This window comes from Antechinus flavipes, chromosome 2 (genome assembly GCF_016432865.1).
Source record: "Antechinus flavipes isolate AdamAnt ecotype Samford, QLD, Australia chromosome 2, AdamAnt_v2, whole genome shotgun sequence".
NCBI classification, from domain to species: domain Eukaryota; kingdom Metazoa; phylum Chordata; class Mammalia; order Dasyuromorphia; family Dasyuridae; genus Antechinus; species Antechinus flavipes.
The window spans coordinates 371,719,651-371,742,200 of NC_067399.1; the positions used below are offsets into that span (position 1 = coordinate 371,719,651).

Consider the following 22,550-nt stretch of genomic DNA (forward strand, 5'->3'; position numbering starts at 1 on the left):
CATGCCCTCTATGTCCCTCCCCAGGACCATCCCCAGGACCACCTGACTGTGGGGTTGAGCCAGGTACTTCAGGTGCTTGGCAAAGTGGACCACCTTCTCCATGATCGGCTGTAGCTTGTCGGTAGTCAACCAAGCCTTGTTGCCCACATCCTTGAATAGGACCTGTGAGGGCAGAGAGCGAACCCATTTATACTCTTGTTCTCCAGCCTACAGGATCATTTGATCTGACTCTTCCAATACACTATGACACCTTTCTTCCCTCCCTTCCCACCCCTACATTCTAGGGCCTGAAGAGGCTCTCCCCACACCTCTCCTAATCCAAATCCTCCATAGCTTTCAGGACCTAAGGCACCTCATTCCTTCCAGGAAGCTCTCTTAGATCCTGCATCCTACTCCTGCTCTCCAAACCTTCTTTGTCATACAATATATGCCCTTTGTATATTCCCCAAAACCAAACCTTCGTTTCCTGAACAGACTCTATCTAGCTCATGTTCTCATAGCTGAGCTCCACCTTCCCCATGTTGGATCTACCTCTTTCTTCTTCACCTTCCCTACAGGTGGGGCCAGAGCCACAATCAAGATTTTTATAAAGGATTTTTGACTGGAAGAAGGCTGAACTTTCTGATGCTATTCACAATATCAAGGCCAAGTTACAAACTTTGATTTTTTTTTGGCCAGAAAGGAATTGGAAGTTGAACAGATGTCATCTGGCTCCAATGATTCAGAAGGAGTCTACGCCACATCTTGTTTTGAGACTTCAGTTAGTGCCAAAGAAGAGAAAGAAGTTTACACCATTTTTAAAGAATAAGCATAGAGAAAGAAGGCAAAGTTTGCTGTGCTCAAGTGCCATAAGGTTGGTGAGAACTACAAGACTTGCCGTCATCTGTAAAATAAGCTGAAGAAGGGAAGGGCTCCCACTCCACTATCTTTGTCAAGAAAATACAACCCAAGCAAAATAGCTATAATTCCACCTTTCTCATCCTGAATAATCCTGCCTGATTAAATTTTAGGGACTTCACATTCTTTTGCTACTAGTTCATGTTCCTTGGCCCTGATGTGAAAGCTTCCTTGACAGACCTTTTGCCTGAAAACCCTAAGTAAACCTAGGCTTTGTGCAGCTCTGAACCTTCCACTGTAGGATAGATCTCAATTTTCATATGGGCTCCCAGCCAAAGAACACTGCCCAATAAGTAGGCGTGGCAGGCTTTATGTTATTTTATCCCTGACTATTCATCTGTTCATACCCACTTAAAGCTTTTACATGTCTATCAACAAACCATTCTAAACCATGCTAGTGTAGCCCCATGCCAATCATTAGAATTCAACTTCCTTCTTAATTTGCATGATAAGTAACAGTGCCTGCTATAGGAAGTTAGGAGGGAATTTGGTAGAGAAGATAATAATCTCAATTTTGTATAGATTGAATTTGAGGTACCAACAGGAAGTCCAGATATGCAGCAGTTAGAGATGTAGAACTAGAATTCATGAGAAAGTTTATTGCTGAATATATAGATCTAGGATTTATCTGCATAGAGATTATTATTGAACCTATGGAAGCTAATGAAGGTGAGAAAAAGAGAATGAGAGGAAAAAGAGAGAGAGATAAAGAGAAGATGAAGAGAAAAGAGAAAGGTAGATAAGAGGGAAGACAGAGGGAGGAGGAAGGAAGGCAGGGAGGAAGAGAGAGGGAGAGAGAGAAAAAGAAAGAGGGAGAGGGAGAGCAAGAGAGAGAGTGAGAGAAAGAGAGAGAGAAAGAGAGAGAAAGGGGAAGAGGTAAATGGGGGGAGAGAGAGAGAAAATGATTATAGAGGGAGGGGAAAAAGGAAAGAGTACCTAGGTCCTAAGCCCTAGGGAATACCAATATTTAGAAGACAAGAGATGGATAAATAATCAGCAGAGGAGACTTGAGAAGGTGCAGTTAGGATAGCCAAAAGAAGAATTTAAGTTAAAGAGGTTGGGGTGGGGTGGAGAGAAGGCCTGGATGAACTGATCACTAGAAATCTCATGATGCTCTTTAACTCAACCTGGAATCCCAGTTTCCTTAGCCCCCTCTCTCTTTTGATTGGAGGACAGAAGAATATTAAACTCTTCTCAAAGCTTTCCTTTATAGAGGGCAAAAACCTAAACTTTGTAACTTACTCTGCTTTCCCTGTACAGTTCTGCTTGGTATGAACTCCTTGGAACATAATGCTTTGACTGCAGGAATCCCTGGGCTTCCCTTTCCCCTCAAGTTTTCTAACTTCCTTTTGTGCTTTGTCTTCCTCTATTCAGCTGTGCTCTTTGATTGGTAGGGACTGTCTTTATTTATATCCCCAGTGCTTAGATCAGTGCTCATAGTAGGAGCTTAATAATAGTTTCAAAAGCTACAGAGAATTCAATGAGGAAAAGAATTGAGAAAAAGTTCTTAAATTTAGCAATTAAGATACCTCTGGTCACTTTGGAGAGAATAGATAGCAAAACCATGTTGTATGGAATTGTTGAATGGATGATGTCAAAATAGCAAGTATAAGCAACTCTAGGAACTTGGCAGTCAAAAGGAAGGAGAAATGTGAGACAGAGGCTTGTGAGGATGGTAGGGTCAAGCAAAGGGTTTTTAAGGATAGGTGAGACTTAAATATTTTTGTAGATAGCAGGGAAGCAACCTTTCATGAAGAGAAAGAAAGAGAAAATGATGAATGCAGGGAGCTCCCAAAGGAGGGGATAAGATAAAAGGCATGTGAGAAGTGACTATTTCTTTCTGGTATTAATAATTATTCAATCAGAATCAAGGTTTTTTTTTTTTTTTTTTTTTTTTTTTCCCCTTTTCTACTTCCTCATGCAGAAACCAGCCAGCATGGGAGATCTCTCTCTTAAAGATTTACCTAAATTATCTAATCAGACAGTAAAATAAAGTCTAAGTTTGGACTAATAAAATACATTCTTGCTCATTGTGTTTGCTCAGACAAGTCTGGGAAAATGTGGATCCTCCCTTTTGTCAGACAGGTAATATGAAAATTGATGAATCTCTCTAACCAAGACTCAGGTGGTGCAAGTCATGTACCCTAAAACCCTCATTGGAATATAACTCAGCCTCTAGTAATATTTACTTTCTCATTGTTAACCAATCAGAATTTGTCACCTTCAGAGCACATACTCTTTGAAGGGCATATAAACTGTGATCTCACCTCCATGAAGAGTCTTTGGACTAAGAAATATGGTCAAATGACCATCCTTTTATTACTAAATATGTTTATTATTGTTATAATAATAAACATTATTAATAAAATAATTACATTATCTGGAAACTGTCTCTCTCGGAATTTTTTAAATAATCATAGACACCAAGAAGGGAGTTAGTTTTGGCAAGAAGAGAAATTTGCCTCATTCTCAGAGACTTTGGGCAAGTGGAAGAGGATAAATGGAGGTAAAGACACATTTTGGAGCATGGAGAATGGAAGAAAACAGTGCTCACAATGGATTACCTCAACCTTGTCTGCCAAGTAGGAAACAAAATCATATATTGAGGGTAGAGGTCCTAGGAGTATATTTGGAAACTTGAAGAGAGAGAACTTTTGGGAACAGATTTTGTAGCTATGTGATAAAGGATTGCCACTCAGCAGTGAGGGCCCACTTCACATAATAGACAAGTGTATACTGTCTCACATAATGCATCCATCCTCTGACACACTGTTTCCTCTTATACTATCTCTTCTCCCATGTACACTCCTTTGGATACCACTTCTTGTCACATGGCCTGGGCAACTTCTCCTTTTGCCTCTTACAAAAGGGCTTTTTGTAAATAGAAATGAGAGGAAAATGAAAAACTTTCCCATATTCTCCTCCATCTTTCTCAGAAAGTCCCTGCCACTTGTCATGGTCCTCCACCCCTGCCTTTATTGAAGATTAGTATGGACTCTGGCAGGTCAGCAATTGCATGCATTCCTGGTCATTCCATAGCTGAGTCTACCTGTGTGTCCTAAAAATGATTGTCTGCCTCTGATTATATTCCTTGACTTCCTTCAAGAGACCAAACTGGAATATGTTTGTGGAAGGTGTCTGTGTATATGGACAGAGGATAGGATAGTTATAAACACAAACACACACACACACACACAGACACACACCAAAATTAGGACAAAATTGGGACTAGGTGGTACAGTGGATGAATGCATCGGCTCTGGAGTCCAGAAGACCAGATTTGAATCTGGTCTCAGACCCTTATTAGCTGTAACCTTGAGCAAGTCAGCCCAAATTGCTTCCAAAAACAAAACAACAACAATGAAAATTGGGGGGAGAAACACCCTGGACAACAAGAAAACTGATTTCAGTCACACATTTGACTCTTCAATAGGTACTTTCAAAAATTAGTTATTTGAATTTAGCATATTCTATTGCACCCAGCAACAAGAAGATTATGTGATGATCAACTGGGATGGCCTTGGCCCTTTTCAATAATGAGGTGATTCAAGGCAATTCCAATGGACTTGTGATGGAGAGAGCCATTCACATACACACAGAGAGAACTATGGAACTGAATGCAGATAAAAGCATAGTATTTTCAAATCTTTTTTGTTTTTATTGTGTTTTTTTCTTGGGTTTTTTCCCCCTTTTGATTTGATTTTTCTTACACATTTGAAATATGGAAATACATTTAGAAGAGTTGCACATTTTTAGCCTATATTAAATTACTTGCTGTCTTTGGGATGTGGGAGAGAAGAAGGTAGAAATATTTGGAACACGAGGTTTGCAAGGGTGAATATTAAAAACTATCTTTGCATGTATTTGGAAAAATAAAAAGCTATTATTGTTATTTAAAAATAAATATCAATGAATCAAAAAACAAAAAAAAAGAACTTAGCATGTTCTTTTTCTCTCCAACAACAACTATTTCTATGATACGTTAAGGTTTTTGTTGTTGCTCAGTCATTTCAGTTCTCTCCAAATCTTTGTGATCCCATTTAGGGTTTGGCAAAGATACTGGAATAGTTTGCCAATTCCTTCTCCAGCTCATTTTTAAAATGAGGAAACTGAGACAAATAATTAGGTGATTTGCCCAATATGACCATACAGCCAGTATGAGGGCAGATCTCCTACACCTTTGGAGGAGCCTGTGCATGGATGTAGAATAGCAGAAAGCCCCAATCATTCTATCCTGTGGTCAGAACAGTGTCTGAGGGAAAAAAAATTTACTCAAGACTTTTCTGATTGTGTTCTATTCTTTAAAGCTCAACTCTGGGGCAGCTAGATGGCACAGTGGATAGAACACCACCCCTGAAACCAGGAGGACCTGAGTTCAAATCTAAGCCTTAAGAGTTATTAGCTGTGTGACTCTGGGCAAGTCACTTAATCCCAATTATTTTGCCAAAACCAAACAGACAAACCACCACCACCACCACCAAAAAATAAAACTCAACTCAATCCCCTTCTCCTCCAGGACTCTCCCCAGTGACCTTCTTCTCCTCTCCATTTTTTCACTTTGCTTTGCTGTAGCTCCTACTGAACCCATGAAACATTGGAGAGTCAGTTCCCTTTTCTTGAGTAGGAGATTTGGCCCTTCCAAGTTGAGAGCTTCCTGATGGCAGAGCCTAGGTCACCCCTTCCTTTCTTTCCCAACTTTAGACTCCCTGAGAGCAAGGTCTAGTTATCCTTTTTCTCTTTCTCAGATTTTGGGTTCCCTGAAGACAGAATCTGAATTTGTTCCCTTTCTGTCTTCCTTAAACAAAGCATATTCTAGATATCAAACACTTAACCTTTGGAACCCACAACAGTCTACCAAATTAAAGTACAATTGGGAAATATTTAACAAAATAAATAAAAAATAATATAATAGGACATAAATAAAGGTAATATGTGGTTTTCTAAGTCAATATGTAGCCTAAAATCATGTTTATATATTGTTTTAGTAACCTATTTCCATATGATACCACTGGAGCAGATGAGTCTAGAAATTTAAAACCAAAGGCCTTACCTGTGTTTCTCGATACAAATGGACCAACATTTGCTTTTTGAAGCTGTTAATCACCTCAGACAGAGTTGTTGCCACAGTCTTAAAGCTGCTCGTGAATTTGATAGGTAGATTGGTCCTGGAGAGAAAAAGCCAGGAGCAGGTAAGCTTCCTAGAACTGGTCAGGGCTCAGGACTCTGGAAAGGGGAGAGGGCCTCTATGTCCATTCAGTGAGAGACTCCTCTGTATTTTGTGGTCTGTGATTGCCACCCCTTTTATCCTCTGGAAACAATGGTCTAAGAGTACAGCAAGCCTCACTGAATATTAGACTTTGAGACTACTGGGTTCTAGATTTAGGGCTGAAAGGGATTTCAGAAGATGGTTAGTCAAATTTCTCCATTTTACATGAATTTCTTCTCATCTTCTCATAACTGCTCAGAAAACTGATTTCAAATCAAATCAAATGGTCACAAGACCATTGTTAAGTAGCAGAATTTAGATGTAAACCCAGTTCTCTTATTTCAAATGTAACAACACTCTTTTTACTTCCCCATGTTGCTTCTTTTAATTATTCAAATCCTATGGAGGCAAAAGAATGCAGTGAAATGCACATTAATTTTCTAATCATAGTTCTTCTATATATTAGCTTCTTTGATATTGGGCAAGTTGAGCCCCCTGCTTTGAGACTCCACTTTATCTAAGACAACTTTTGCTGCTTCTCTCATAGGGTTGTTGAGGGAAATGCTATGTTTGGGGAAACTGAGGCCCACAGAAGAGAACTGACTTGCTAACAGTTATAAAGAGAATGATAACAGCTGGAATTAGAATCCAAATTTGCTGCTTTGAAGGCCTAGGCTCTCAGTCTTACCTGGGCTGCCTCCAAGTAATCTTGTTAATTGTCATTGTTACAAGTCTAGGAATGGAGCCCTGAAGGGATGGGAGGTGAATCTTGTGGTCAGTTTTGATGGGGAGAGGAAGAAAAGACCTGCATTTAGAGAAGCTATCTGGGCAAGGGCTATAGTGGGTACCATTTGAACTCTGAAATGGTGTACCACAGACAGGGAACTTCCTCCCCACCTCCCCTCAAATATAGGGTCCTGGATCTCCCAGCAAGAAATTGGCTCCAAGGCTCCCTAATCTTCCCCTGCTCTGAGAAGGGCAATGCTAGTTTCATGTCCATCTGTTGCCTGCCGACAAGGGAGGGCCCCGGGCTGGAAAATCCCAGAATTGTAGGGTTGGCTCAGCTTTTAGTTGTTTTGGGATGTGCCTGGGAAGCATTTGAGAGAAAGACCAAAAGGGCAGCTGCTAGCTGGAGGAGGAGGAGGAGAGTCTGGCATGGCCCACTCTGGGGATGATTTGGGCACCACACCATAGAGTGTAGAATGTCAGAGCTGGAAGGAGATGGGAAGCTATCTTATCCAACTTCCTCATTTTGCCAAGGAGGAAAACAAGATTCACAGGGAGAGAGAACTAGGCCAACATAACGCAGAGAGTCACTGGCCAATAAAGTAAATATGAACAAGATTAGATGGGGCAAAATGAAATGAGAAGCAGAGAGGCTCATTCCTTCGATCAATCAGTCAAGTAAGAAGCATTTATTAAGCATCTGCTGTGCTCCAGCTGCTGTACGAGGTATTAACAATGAAATGACAAAACAAAATAGTCCCTTCCTTCAAGAAACATGAGATACGTCCAGGTCTAGGTGTGTATAAAAAACAAACTTAAGATAACCCAGGCATCTACAGCTAGGAAGAGCAGAGGAATGCCTTCCACAGAAGGAAGATGGAGCTGAATCTTAAGGAGTCTAAGGGTTCTGAGAGGTGGAGATGAAGACAGATAATATTCCAAGCTTGGGTGACAGGCAAGGGCACAGAGATGGGAGATGGAGCAGGCTAGAGTAGGTACTAGAGTAAGTAAACGGGTAGGGTGTGTACATCTGGAAAGGAAAGAAAGGGCTATATTGGGAAGAACTTTAAAAGCCTAGCAGGATTCCTTATTTTGTTCTAAAGTAATATAGGGGGTGATGTAGTCAGACCCAAGTTTTAAGAAAATCATTTTGGCAGTAGAGTGAAAAATGGATTGAAAGGAGAAGAGATTTGAATCAGGAAGATTTGAGTTGAAATTTGGTTTCAGATCCTAACTGTGGGCAAGTCACTTAATCTAAGAAAGAAAGAAAAAGCAAGGAAGGAAGGAAGGAAAAAAGGAAGGAAGGAAGGAAGGAAGGAAGGAAGGAAGGAAGGAAGGAAGGAAGGAAGGAAGGAAGGAAAGAAAAAGGGAAGAAAGGAAGGAAGGAAGGAAGGAAAGAAGAAAGAAAGAAAGAAAGGAAGGAAGGAAGGAAGGAAGGAAGGAAGGAAGGAAGGAAGGAAGGAAAGAAGGAATTTGAAGCAGAAAACCAATTAGGAGGCCAATCCTTTAGTCTGCTTGAGAGGTGATGAGGGCCTGTACTAGAATGGTAGCTGTATGATTAGACAAGTTGTATCAATAAAAATAAAACTGGACAACTGAATGGATATCCTTTGTAATGTAGTATAAAGAGCAAAGAATGGTGATGACGCAAGTAATAGTGATATTTCAGAAGCGTGTACATCCTAGATGAAAGAAAGGTCTCTTTTGGATCTGTTTAAGATGTGTAGGAGATATCCACTTTACAAACTCCAATAGGTAACTCATTATGTTGGACTAGAATTCAAGAGAGAGAAATTGAGAGTGGGATCATTTTAAAAACATAATAATTAAACCTATGGAAAAGAATGAGAGATTGAGACAGAAAAAATAGAAAGAAAGAAGAGGATACAGGAAAAATACCTGGAGCATATCCCAAAGTTAGTGGATGTGGCGTGAGTATTAGAAACAGAAACTTGAGAAAGCATTTCTTGGGGACTTCCTGTGTTCAAGAATCATGGGACCAAAAAATTACAGAATTAGTATTAGATGATGACACCTAATCCAAATCCTTCATTATAACCGAGGAAACAGGTTCAAGATCACAGAAGTACTGAATAGAAGAGACAATAATTGAACTCAGACCCCAATGTCCAGTCTGAACAGAGCTCCTAAGGACTCTGTCCTCTTGCCAGTGTCCTTCTGTATCTAGGTAACCACTACCTAGTTTTGCTACTTGGGCAGCCACCATGCCCTATGCCCCTTGATCTTATATAATATGGTATGAGATATGTAACCCTAGACAAGTCACTTAATTTTGTTTGCCTCAATGCCTCATCTATAAAATGAGTTGGAAAAGGGAATGGCAAACCATTCCAGTATCTTTGCCAAAAAAACCCCAAATGGGTCCATGAAGGTTTGGAAATGACTGAAATGACTGACAACAACAACAAAATGTAATTTCTAAATCCTATGCTTTTGAATGCCTTAATCTAAAATGATCAGCCTGCTTTGCTTATCCTCTTGACCACTACAGAATTTCTGTACTTTGTGCATCGCTACACTGTTGAGCACTGGTTTGGTTACCTCCAATTCCCAAATTTATTCCCATCTTTATATACACATCACCACCCCCTCATTCGGTTTCTTTTTACCTAATTTTGTCAAAGCTTTCTAGATAGCCTCTCCTACCCCTCTGCTACTTCTCCTTCCTCCTTCCAAAGACTGCTGAAATAAAATCCATAATGCCTAGCTCTGAGTTAGATCATCTTTCTGCTTTGCATCTACTTTGCATAGGTAACCAAGCCCGGATCATTTCCTCATCGGTGGAGTTTTATGCAATTGGTTCTGGTCTGAATCCCAGGTTACATCCATTTTATGTGTATATATTGTATATGGATGTGTTTTATGTTTACATGTTGTCTCTCCGTTAGAATGGAAGCTCCTTGAAGGCAGGGAATGGTTCACTTTTTCTCTGTGACTCAGTGACTGACACTTATCAGGTGCATAATTAATGCTTGTTGTCTAATGTTGCTTCCTGATCCCAACCTTTAGCGGCTCCCCATTTCCACTCTTATTCCATATAATACAAACCTCTTAGCCTGGTATTTAAGGCTTCTCTAGCCTGACTTCTGCTTCTTTTCCAAGTTTATCTCATCCTATTCAATACATCTCTATGTCTCATTAAGCACTGTTTCTTCATTCTCATACCTTTTGCTCATTTCCATCTTTTTGTTTTTAAGCTACTCCTCTTACCTAGAATGTCATTCTTCCCTTAGATAAGGGGACAGTAGTCCCTTTAAGGTTAAGTTCCTGTAACCTCCTTCAGGAAACCAGCCCCGATTATGCCAGTAAATAATGACTCTTCTTGAATCTCTCTGTCCCCTATAATACCCCACACTGGCCTGGATTGATTGTGCCCTATCCCATACCCTTCTCCTCTAACTAGACTCTATGCTTTCCAAATCCAGGACTGAGTCTGTTTTTCTTGTCTACTCCGGATTGTGATCTTTCTGAGGGAAGGATCCAGAATGGTGTCCTTCTATAATCCCCCACTGTCTAAGACTAGGAACATGGGGATTTAAAGACCTCCTGTTTGGAGATTAATTCTTAGTATTTGGGCTAGGCCAGTGATTCTCAGTGGCCTTCTGCCATCTTGAGGTCTGGACTTGTATTGCAAGTAGGGGAAAGTGATTCCCAGAAGTCAAGAAATTGAGACTAAAGGAGGACTTTTGGAAGCTGCTTTTTTTTTTTTTTTTTTTGGGGGGGGGAGGAATAAGGAGGAAAGGAGGACAGAAGTGGGACATATGAAATATTTATGAAATCCCTAAGCAACAGCCCTGATGGTATCTCTATAGGAGGTGGGGATGTAAAGGAATTCTTATTTAAGTTCTAAAGTGGAAAAAAGATATTCTTAGAACATCCACTTCATTTTAGAAATCAGGAAACTGAATTCCAGTGAAGTAGTACCTGTAAGTAGTAATTGTAGAGCTGGCAATGAAACCCAGGTCTTCTGACTTCGAATCCCCTAGAGGGATGGATAAAATCTAGTCCCTTAAACTCACAAGCTAGTAGGCAAGTGAGAATTGGGAATAGAATTCAAAACTTTACCAAAAGAGGGGGTCAGCAAGGAGAAATTGGAAAAAGTATCAGATGGAGAGTGAAGAAGTCTGGGTTTAAGTTCTAACTTTGCTCCTGACTCATTTTATGACCCTGAACCTATTACTTCCTCTTTCCAGGTCTCAGTTTCCTGATCTGTTAAAAGGGAATTAAAAATCTTTACATGTGAAGATACAATACTCCTTATAAGGAGTATTGTGGAGAGAATATTTAAAAACTGTTAAGTGCCATAGAAATGGGATCTGTTGGCAGAGTAATTACCAAAAGGGTTAAAGAATCCCAAGAAAAATCAAAAGGCATCTTTCTTTCCCTTGCCACAAAGTTGGAGACATGGGGATTTGGACAATTTACTTTTTTTTTGTGAGCTGCTTTTTCTGGACCTCAGTTTCCTCGTACCTAAGTTGAGATCACTGACTTAGATTTTCAAGTTCTTTCTATCTCTAAATTCTATGGTTCTTGTTCCTTCCCAAGCACTGATGTGGTACAGGTTCAGAACATGAGCCAGACAGGATTTGAGAGATCATCTGAGCTAATGCGCTCTCATTCTACAGATCTGAAAATGGAGGCAGGAAGATAGGAAGGGAGTTAGCCATCATCACAAAGCTAGCAAATAGCAGTCAGGATTTAAACCTACATCTATTGACGTCAAATCAAGTGCTTTTCTAAGACAATACATCCTCTTTCATGGGATGAATTCCTCAAACAGGGATAAAGATAGAACATGAGTGAGCTTTCTGGTAGAGCTTGGAGGCCAATCTTTAATGATTTCAAGATGGTGAATGATTCTAGCTTCTAAGAGCTAACTACTTTCTAGGGGACTTCGTGGTAAATATGAGTGGGAAGAACTATCTACCTTCTCTGTCATTTCATTCATGTCATTGGGTGGCTGAGCTGTCAATTAAGTATTACCCACATCTGGTATTGCGGTTAGAACTGACTGGGTCTTTCTTATCTCCCTTATGTGGAGCACCTGCCTATGAGCTTCCATATAGAAGGGCCCTGCTCTTCCTCTGCCTCTGCCTTTAAATTTAATATCTTTCATGCACAGTTGTGTGAAAAAGACATGACACTTCCATTTCTTTGCTCAACATACTGCAAGGTACGTGCTACAAGTAGCATTAACTTCATATTATAGATGATGTTTAAATAGATAAAGATCCTTGTCCAAAGTCACCGAGTGAATAATTGTCAGGGCTGAGGAAAATAGAATCAAAGATTCTTTTCCACTGAATTACACTGATGAGGGAATAAATAAAAAGCAAGGAAGGAGAGAGGGTAGAAGAGGGAGAGACGAGCATAAAGCTGAATCTTCATCCTCTATTCTCTCTATTTTTACATCCATTCTTCATACTTGTGTCAAAATAAATTTCCTATTACATAGAGCAAGTCATATTTCTGCTAAAAAAAATCTTTGCTGGCTCTCTACTGAATGTCAATATAGACTCTTCCTCCAGATATTGGAGGCACCATCTGGTGTAAGCCTGCTTTTCCAACTTTATCTCCTATTACTTCCCTCTACCTATTGCACCCCAAACAAAAGCATCATTTCTGTTCCCCAGACGTGATCAGCCCTCTTCTGCCTCCAAGCTTCTGGTTACACTCTCCCCCGAGTGTGGAATGCCCTATCATTTCTCTCTGTGTCTGTCGAGTTCCTAATTTGCAATTTCTTTCCTACTTTAAAACCCCATTCAAACATTACCTCCTCCAGGAAGCCTTCCCCATAGCATTTATCTCCAGTCCTTCCAGAGACTGCCTTCTCTCCAATATATTTAACAGGAAGTTCAGATAACTATGTCCTTATCTTTCTATCAGATTATAAACTTGATGAAGGCAGGGACCATGCTATGCCTAAACCCCCATTGTTGAGGATAATGCTCTAAACAAAAGAGTTGCTGGATAAACTTTTGTTGAGTGGAAGATGACTTAGGAAGGATTTGGGCCTTATCCAGAGACTGACCTAACTGACTACTTGTATCCCTTCCTCCCCAACCACTAGAGTGTCTTCCCCTACAAATTGAAGCCTACTTTAGCTCCTGGAAGGCATTGATGTAGGCACACAGGTAGGGCAGGTGCAGGGTCTGATCTTTGACAGAGTCCGAGTCCAGGAACTTCTTTTCAAACCTGCACAGGGAGAGAGGCAAGGAGGGGAAAAAATCCTGACGGCTTAGTCCAAATTAGGAAACAATTTAGATTTAGAACCCAAGTGAGAGACCATGTAACCCAACTACCTCATGTTATAGAGGAGGAAACTGAGACAGAGAGGAGGGGCCCTACAGATAATGTCAGAGCCAGTATTCACCTGTGGGTCTCAACTCCAAACCCAAACTCCCTAATATGATATGTTATGATATGGCACAATATAATATAAACGTCTAGGGGCATTGGTAAAATAAAATATATGTATAATAGCTTCATAAAATAATCAAAATTATCCAGAACTCACTGGGACACTAAAAGTGTTAGGATGATTTGAACAGTGGTAGTAATCACTGCTCCAGGGCTTTGGAGAACAGTTCCAGGTGGTAGAGAGTTCTCATGGGATCTTCAAAGTTTTTAAATAGGGGGCCAGTTCACTGTCCCTCAGACTGTTAGAGGGCCGGACTATAATAAAAATAAAAATTTTGTTTTGTGGGCCTTTAAATAAAGAAACTTCATAGCCCTGAGTGAGGGGGATAATCGTCCTCAGCTACTGCATCTGGCCGCAGGCCCGTAGATTAAGGACCTCTGCTATGTGATGCTTGAGAAGTAGGAACTAAGACTTAAAGGGGCAGTATTGTTGTCTCCACCCTCACTATGGAAGAGAGATGGCGATGGAAGGGAGAGCAAAGGCTGCCCCAGCTATAACCCACATCCTCACCTTCCAGCGTGGGGGTAGGGACATAAATTGTGCAGAGAGTCACCCAGGGCTGAGATGAGACAGTTGTCTGTGGGTGCCCAAAACAAAGCTGGAAGTTCTTTTCCTCTCCCCTTCCCAGGTTGATTGAGTTACCTATTCTAAGACTCAGTTCTATTCTTTCAGATATGTTTACATAACTTTGTAATTAGAACTAACTGATCAGCTTGGAGCAGTGTCTGATTCATCGGCTTTGTTATTACAAAGTAGATCAAAGAGAAACAGGGGCAATGAGGCAGGATGTGCAGATAAAGGAGTCTGCAAGATCTGAATTTTATACATTATACAGAAATTATTCTTTTAATAAAGCATAATCAAAATATCTGGACAGCTAGGAGGCACAGTAGAAAGAGTGCTGGACCTGGAGTCAAAAAGATTTAATCTTGATGAGTTCAAATCAGGTCTCACACCTACTAGCAAGTCACTTAACTCTGTTTGCCTCAGTTTTCTCATCTGTTAAATAAGCTGGAATAGAAAATGGAAAATGACATCAATATCTTTGCCAAGAAAGCCCCAAAATGGGGTTACAAAGAGTCAGACACAACTGAAAAATGACTGAACAACAATTAAAATCATATCTAAAATAAATAAATACATACATATAAATAAATGAAAATAGAAGGGGGAAATGGCATTCTGTTAGACTTGTCCATCTAGGGGAGCTAGAGCTAAATGAGGGAGAACCTTAAGGATTTTTATATTTTATACACTTCTTAAAACAGAATTTAAAAAAGAAAACCAAAAAGCATGAAAATGATTTCTTTTTTTCTCTTATGTGGAAATAGGAGTTAAAAGCAGTTATTGCTTGATTGGTAGAAGAGAGGAAAGTGTTGGGCTCTCTGCCATTTGTCTGCCATTTGTCTGCCATGCGCCTATTCAAGGACTTCCACTCTGCTGGGGAGAACTGGGGCTGGTAAGTAGAGGTGATAACCAGGTGGAAGCAGGAGGGGACAGACTAGGACAGATGGACAATTTCTACATTCTAGAGGTGGGAGTTGGACAAGAGAAGAGGGACAGGCATGTGCCTTGCCCTTCCACAGGTAAATTTTTCCATGTTAATGTTTGCCACACAGAAAAAAAAAAAAATAGGCTCTGGCTCTGTGTGACCCTGAATGAGCTTTGTCCCTTTTCTAGGTCTCAGTTTCCTTCTCTTCAAACTGGGGAAATCATAATTCCTTTCCTCTTAGCATTGGTAATTCTCACACCAACCCTGAAAGGAAAGGGATTTATTTAGAAATAACAGGGAACTTCAAGCCAAAATAGTCCAATGCCTTCATTTAATAGGGAGAGAAAAGAGAAGCCTTTTGTCCTAAATCAACAAGTGGGGAGTAACAGAGGTGAGATTCCGACCCAGATTCTTTGATATTTAAAATCCAGGTTGATTTCCAAGGATCTGAAGAAAATATAAGTATGATGGGTTATAATAATTATTTTAATCTTTAATAGGTGAAGAAGAAGAAGAAGAAATTGACCCAACCTTCCCCCAGCCAATCCCACTGTGGGTCTCCCTTAGACCCTTCCTTAAATTCCAGGAAAAAGGAGGACTCTATGGGATGTGGGGATGGGGTGGAGAGTAATTCTCACTGTGAAATTTGGTTTCAAGCACTCATGTCTAACCAAGCTTGAAGCAATTCCTTGGGTTACAGATAGCAAAATTGAGCTTTGAGTTCCCAAACTTCTGTGGTTTCCCACCTACTCCCTCTGACTCCCCTCCCAGGGAAAAGTAGGAGTCCTGGCTTTAGATAGTCTTAGGCCAAATCCTCTGGGGAGTAAAGGGCCCAATCTTTGGGGGATGTAAGACTGACCTGGGGATGAATTCATTCAATGACTTCTCCAAGATCTGTAACGTGGTAGCCTTCAGCCCCAAGGAGATGTTCTCTGCTGTCTTCACATGCTCCTCAACCAGCTGGGAAGGAGGCCAAGGGAGTAATGCAACAGCTGTACGTGATGAAGGCCCCAGTTGATGACCTTCATATTTCCTCCCCCTTCAATCTATCTTTTATGATCCGCTACATTAATTCTCCTTATATATGGGTCTGGTGACATCACACGCCTCTCCAAAGTCTTTTCTGGTTCCCTATCACTTACAGAATAAAATTCAATTTCTTAGTTTTCCCGTGTCACTACAATCTGGAGTCTTTCTACCTTTCCTGACTTATCTTCCTCCTACACATTCTAGATCTAACGCAACTGACCTTCTTTGTCTTTTACAACATGGCCTATACTCTCACTCCTCAGTGCCTCCATCTTTTTCACTTGTTTAATCTTTTACATGAACTCATTCATCACTTAAAGTTAAATTCTAATGCTATCTCTTCCAAGAAGAGCATCCTTGATTCCCTTCTCTACCCAACTCCCTTCTCTACTTACCTTTCCATTTTAAACTCTAATCCCATTCCTCCAAGAACAATCTTGTGCTCAGATTTCACTTTGAATTCTACTTTATATTTTGCTAATTATACAATTTGGGGCAGTTAGATAGATGGTTCAGTGGCTAGTGATCTGGGAGTTAGGAGGACTCATTTTCCTGAGTTCAAGTCTGCCCTTAGATACTTAATAACTGTGTGACCCTGGACAAATCAGTTAACTCTGTTTACCTCAGTTTCTTCATTTATAAAATGAGCTGGGGAAGGAAATGGCAAACCATTCTAGTATTCTTGCCAAGAAAACTCCAAATGGAGTCACAAAGAGTCAGACATTACTGTAAAATGACTCAGCATCTCAACAAAATGTATTTACTACATAATACTGTGTATTATAGTTAAATCTATATTTAAATCTTATTCTTCTTCTAGACTGTAATGATGGGAGAGACTGGGTTATTGAAACTTTGAATCTTCCTCCACAGCAAGAATTTTGCTCTGCATACAGATGAGGGACTTAATAAAGGTTGATGATGGTAAATAAATTGAATTCCTGATTACTTAACAAGCACCCCCTCCCCAGTAGAGACAAATTGGTTGCCAAAGCTATGTCCTTTTCTCAAATTCCTGCTGTCTCTGATGACCCTCAATCATATCTCAGAGACTAGTCTAATTCTTATTTCCCCCAAAGACTCTGGGATTGTGTGACTTAATGTAGGTAACTAAGATTTCCTGCCTCTGGAGGCAAGAACATGGTGCTCCTCATCCTGAAACCATCCTGAAAGAGAAATTTTGATTTCTCTTAGATTCTCACTGTGCCAGTATAGACTACTAATAATAGCTGGTATCTATGGAACACAATTTAATGTTTGTAAAGCCCTATATAGATATTATCATATTTGTTCCCCTTGACAACCATGCAGAATTGTTATTATTTTGCCCCCCTTTTACAAATGAGAAAATTGAGGATGAGAGAGAATAAATGACTTGTCCAGGGTCATACAGTCAATATTTGAAGCAGTATTTGAACTCAGGGCTTCCTGATTCCAAACTCTGTGCTCTCTCCATTAGCCATCCAGGCACAACAAGATGATATAAAAAGACCTTGCCATTGGAAGGGACACAGAAAACCATATATGTAAAAACTGAACTTAAGTTTGAAGATATTCAGCCAGAATAATTCTTCATTTCTCTATTATTTCTACCTATAATATGGGCATGTGGAATGACAGACATTTACAAATATAGAATAATCTCTGTTATTGAAGTGACCTGGCTCAAGTTTGGTGTGTTCTTTTAGCCAGCACATGTTCTACTGGCCTCTGACATTCAGTTTCATGTATAATTGATAGGCTGCAATTTTTTGATGGAAAAAAATAAGAATAAATAAATTATAAGAGTTTAAAATACCACTTATTTGCCAGGAAAATTGGTGTTTCTGTGAGCTGACAATAAATGAGAGAGAGTGAGAGAGAGAGAGAGAGAGAGAGAGAAAGAGAGAGAGAGAGAGAGAGGAAGGGAGGGAGGGAAGGAGGAATGGAGGGAGGAATAGAGGGAAGAGAGAGAAGAAGAAGAAGGAGGAGGAGGAGGAGGAGGAGGAGGAGGAGGAGGAGAAGGAGAAGAAGAAGGGGTTGGGAAGAAGGAACAAAGAAAGGAAGAAAGAGAAAAAGAAAGGAAGGAAGGAAGGAGGGAGGGAAACAGGGAGGGAAGAAAGAAGGGAAAGAAAGGAGAGAGAAGGGGGAAAAAAACGGACAGACTTGACTTAAGAGTCAGAAGACCTATGTTCAAGTTCTTATTCAGTCCCTCACTGAGACCTTTTTTAATTTCACAGCATGCAAGGGCGCATGTATACACACACACACACACACACACACACACACACACACACACACACACCATTTGCTCCCTCCTCCTCCCAGTCAGTAGAAATGCCAAATCTATTTTCTTTACCTTATCTGTTCCCATGCAACTATAACAATAGCTAGCACTTATATAGCATTTCAAGGTTTGCAAAATGTTGTACATATATTATCTCATTTTATCCTCACAACAATTGGGAGACAGTATGAGAATATAGACATCATTGTCTCATTTTACAGATCAGGAAATGGAGGCACAAAGAGGTTATCACAGAATATTATAATCCTGTGAGTTAAAAGCGGCTCCTAGATCAGTTCAGTTAAACTTTCTTTGGTTTGTCCTGCTCCAGATCCACTCCAAGTTTTCAATGTTTTCCCTAAAAGTGGTTTCCAGAACTAAACTCCAGATGGAGCCTGACCAGGGAGGAGGACATGAAGAATCATCGAACTTCTCATTCTCAACACTCCTTGATCTGGCTCCACTACCTTCCCAAATTATTTCTCATTTACTGGGGTGACTTTAAGCAAATCATTTAACTTTTCTGAGTTCCTCATTTGTAAAATGAACATAATAATATTTGCATTCTCACTTTGTATTGTTGTGAGGAATGAGGCTTGGAAACCTTAAAGTGCTACAGAAATAAAAACTGTTATCAATTCTATTATTATTATCCACCGTGTGAATGTCGATGGAGATGGAGGAGTGATAGAGATCCAGAAGCAGACTGGGGCTCTTCCTTTCTGACCACTGGTCCAGTTCCAGCTTTAGAATGCCATCAAAGCAGCTGTTGATCCTGGTCTAAAAAGGAAAAGAGAAAGAGAAAGAAATTCTCTCATTCTTTTTCTTTATTTGTAGTCTTTCTGTTGCTTGATTTCCCTCCCTTCTCTTTCTGGCTCTTTCTCGACTTTCTTTCTGTGTATCTCTCCCCTCCTCTCCTCTATCTGTCTGTTTGTCTGTCTGTCTGTCTCTCTCTGTGTCTGCCTCTCTATGAGTCTCTTCCCTCCTTCTCTTCTCCCTTCCTTCCCTATTTCCCTTCCTATTTCCCCCTTTTTCTACCCCATAGTGCTTTGTATCTCTAAATTCTTTGACCCAGTTGACTTTTCCTTCCCTGAATTTATCTGTTTCCCCCAAGAATAGAATTTAATTTTGTGAGTGCAGAGAGATTTATGAGAGTCTGTTTCAGCTACAGGTCATGTTTAGACAGTACCAGTTCTCCTGAGTGAGAGAACAGACCCACATGCCTGGACATAGCTATGTCAGATTGAAGGTTTTCTGTGTACACAACTCTTTGTCCTTCCCCACATGGTTCCAAAATTAAAGGAACCAGCCCTTCCTTGTACCTTTCTCGTGACTAATCCAAACTCTTACTGGAGAGGAATCTCTTGTATAACATTCCTTAGAGGGGGTTATACAGCCTCTGGGACTCTAGGAGGTGAACCTAGAGTCAGGAAGACTTCTCTTCATGAGTTCAAATCCTGCTTCAGACATTTTACTAGCTATGTATATATATATATATATATATATATATATATATATATATATATATATATATATATATATATTTAACATGGCCAATACAGGAATCTATATTCCTACTTATGTGCCTATTTATGCACATTCATTCAAGGATTTGCATTGAATAAAACTATTCTCCAGATCAGGATAAATTGGAGGGACTTTAAGAAGGCCTGGTGTGGGTGGAAGCTCAGCCTGCCTCAGTATCTGGGATGGTCAGTGGGAGGGTTTCAGTCATGGTGAGATCAGCTGCCAAGACCCCTGGTCCTGGCTCAGTGGTGGAGCAGATTAGTGCGGCAAACTCAGGTCCCAGCATAGAGGGCAGGGCCCCAGTCCTGGAGACTGGGCAACAGTGTCAGGGACTGGGTAGGAATTCCCCATCCTGTGAGCAAGACATCAAACACAGGGAACCCTGTGCTCAAAGCTAGGGCTCAGAGCTGCACAAGAAACTGAGCTTCCTATGCCCAAGAGCAGAGCTCGACTTAAAAGTCACATAATAGGAGAAAAGAAGGAAAGAAGGAAAGATAATGAGTAGGAAGCAGAGAAGAATCTTAACCAACTCAAAGGAGGATGGGATGTCCACACAGGAAGCCTCAAAGGATGATATGAGTTGGTCTTGGGTCAAAGGAGCCTTCTTGGAACCACTCATAAAGGATAAAGGGTCAAATAGGAGAGGTGGAAGAAGGGAGATGAGGGGTGTTCATGAGAGAGCCAACAGCTTGGAAAAGGAAGAACAAAGATTGATTAAATAAAACAACTCCTTAAAAATATAATTGATCAATGCAAAAAAAAAATCCACTGAAGAAAACAACACCTTGAAATGGAGAGTCAATCAAATGAAAGGGGAGATGGATGGGCCAGCTAAAGAAAATCATACATTAAACAATGAATCATGCAAATAGAAGCTAATAACTTCATGAGATGTCAAGAATCAGTCAAACTAAAAAGAATGAAAAAATCGAAGAAAATGTGGAATACCTCATTGGAAAAACAACTGATCTGTAGAATAGATCCAGGAGAGACAATTTAAAAATTATTGCTGTGTCTGAAGGCCACTACTAAGAAAGGAGCCTGGATAGCATTCTTCAGGAGATCATCAAGGAAAACTGCCCTGATATACTAGAATCAGAGGGCAAAGTAGACATTGAGAGAATCCATGGATCACCTCTAGAGGGAAATGTCCACAAAGAAAACCTCAAGAGGCACTGTTGCAGGACTCCAGAACTATAATCTCAGGGGAAAAGTGCTGGAGGCTGCCAGAAAAGAACAGTTCTAATGTTGAGGAGCCACAGTCAGGATTTGGCAATTTTTACAATGAAGGTTTGGAAGGGGAGCACTGGAATACCATATTCCTGAAGGCAAGGGACTGGGACTGCAATCAGGGATACTCAGGGAGACTGCATCTCATCTTTCAGGGAAGGAGATGAATCTTCAATGAAGGGGTGAACTTCAAATCATTTCTATTGTGGTGCTGGTGCCTAAACCAGGAGGAGCCAAGGAAGAGATAGACCAGTCTTCCTAATGAATACTGATGCAAAAATTTTAAATAAAATATTATCAGGGAGATTGCAACAATTTATCAGCAGGGTGGTGCATTATATGACCAAAGTGGCTATGTACCAGGAGTGCAGGGCTGATTGATTAACTGTGGGGAATTGAGAGAATCCATGGATCACCTCTAGAGGGAGATGTCCACAAAGAAAACCTCAAGAGGCATGATTGTCCATGTCAATAGGAAAACTAACAGAAATTATATGATAATCTCAATAGATGCAGATAAAGCTTTTGATAAAATATAGCACCCATTCCTATTAAAAACACTGGAAAACATAGGAATAAATGGAGTTTGCCTTAAAATGATAAGCAGCATCTATCTAAAACCATCAGCAAGCATTATTTGTAATGGAAAGAAGCTAAAAGCATTCCCAATAAGACCAAGGTGAAACAAGGATGCCCATTATCACCACTATTATTCAATTTTGTACTAGAAATGTTGGCTTTAGTAATAAAAAGAAATTAAAGGAATTAGAGTGGGCAATGAAAAGATATAAACTATCACCCTTTGCATATGACGTGATGATATACTTAGAGAGTCCTAGAGAATCAACCAAAAATCTACTTAAAACAATTAACAACATTAGCAAAGTTGAAGGATATGAAATAAATGCACACAAATCACCAACATTTCTATATGGTGCTAATAAAGACGTAGCAAGAGATAGAGAATTTAAATTAACTGAATTTAAATTAACACATTTAAATTAACTGTAGAGAAAATAAAATATTTGGATGTCTACCTGCCAAGACAAACCCAGGAACTATATGAACACAATTACAAAACACAAATAAAGTCAGATCTAAACAAGTAGAAACTATCAATTGCTCATGGGTAGGCCAAACTAATATAATAAAAATGGTTATTCTACCTAAATTGGTCTACTTGTTCAGAGCCATACCAATGAAACTACCAAATAATTGTTTCATAAAGCTATATAATAGCTTTGTTATTATTAAAAATAATTTAAAAATTAATATGGAAAAAGAAAAGGCCAAGAATATCAAAGGAATTAATGAAAAAATATAATTGTTCTATTAAAAATAATGAACAGACTGATTTTAGAAAGGCCTGGAAAGATTTACTTGAACTGATGTTGAGTGAATCAAGCAGAACCAGGAAAATAATTATACACAGAAACATCAAGTTTGTGCAATGATCAACTATAACAGATTTAGTTCTTCTCAATGGCTCAGTGATCCAGGCAATTCCAATAAACTTTGGATGGAAAATTCTATCCATATTTAGAAGGAGAACTATGGAGACTGAATATAAATCAACACATGCTATATTCATTTTTTAAAATTCTGAGTTGTGTGTGTGTTTTTTTTTTTTTTCTTTTTGTTCTGATTCTCTTTCCCAGCATGATTTATATGAAAATATATTTAAAAAAATAAACGTACATGTATAACAAAAAAATGTTGTTTTACATATAACTAG

General features: G+C 39.7%; 1 protein-coding gene across 1 annotated transcript in view; it reads right to left on the reverse strand.

Annotated features, from left to right (window-relative positions):
- EXOC3L4 (exocyst complex component 3 like 4) overlaps positions 1-22,550 on the reverse strand; it is a 71,326-nt gene that overhangs the window by 7,555 nt on the left and 41,221 nt on the right. Inside the window, exons 7-11 of the mRNA XM_051973690.1 lie at positions 18,716-18,838; positions 15,623-15,723; positions 12,950-13,045; positions 5,948-6,062; positions 43-162 (exon numbers count right to left, since the gene is read on the reverse strand). Coding sequence (XP_051829650.1) covers positions 43-162; positions 5,948-6,062; positions 12,950-13,045; positions 15,623-15,723; positions 18,716-18,838 — 555 coding nt within the window. The remainder of the gene's footprint in view (positions 1-42; positions 163-5,947; positions 6,063-12,949; positions 13,046-15,622; positions 15,724-18,715; positions 18,839-22,550) is intronic.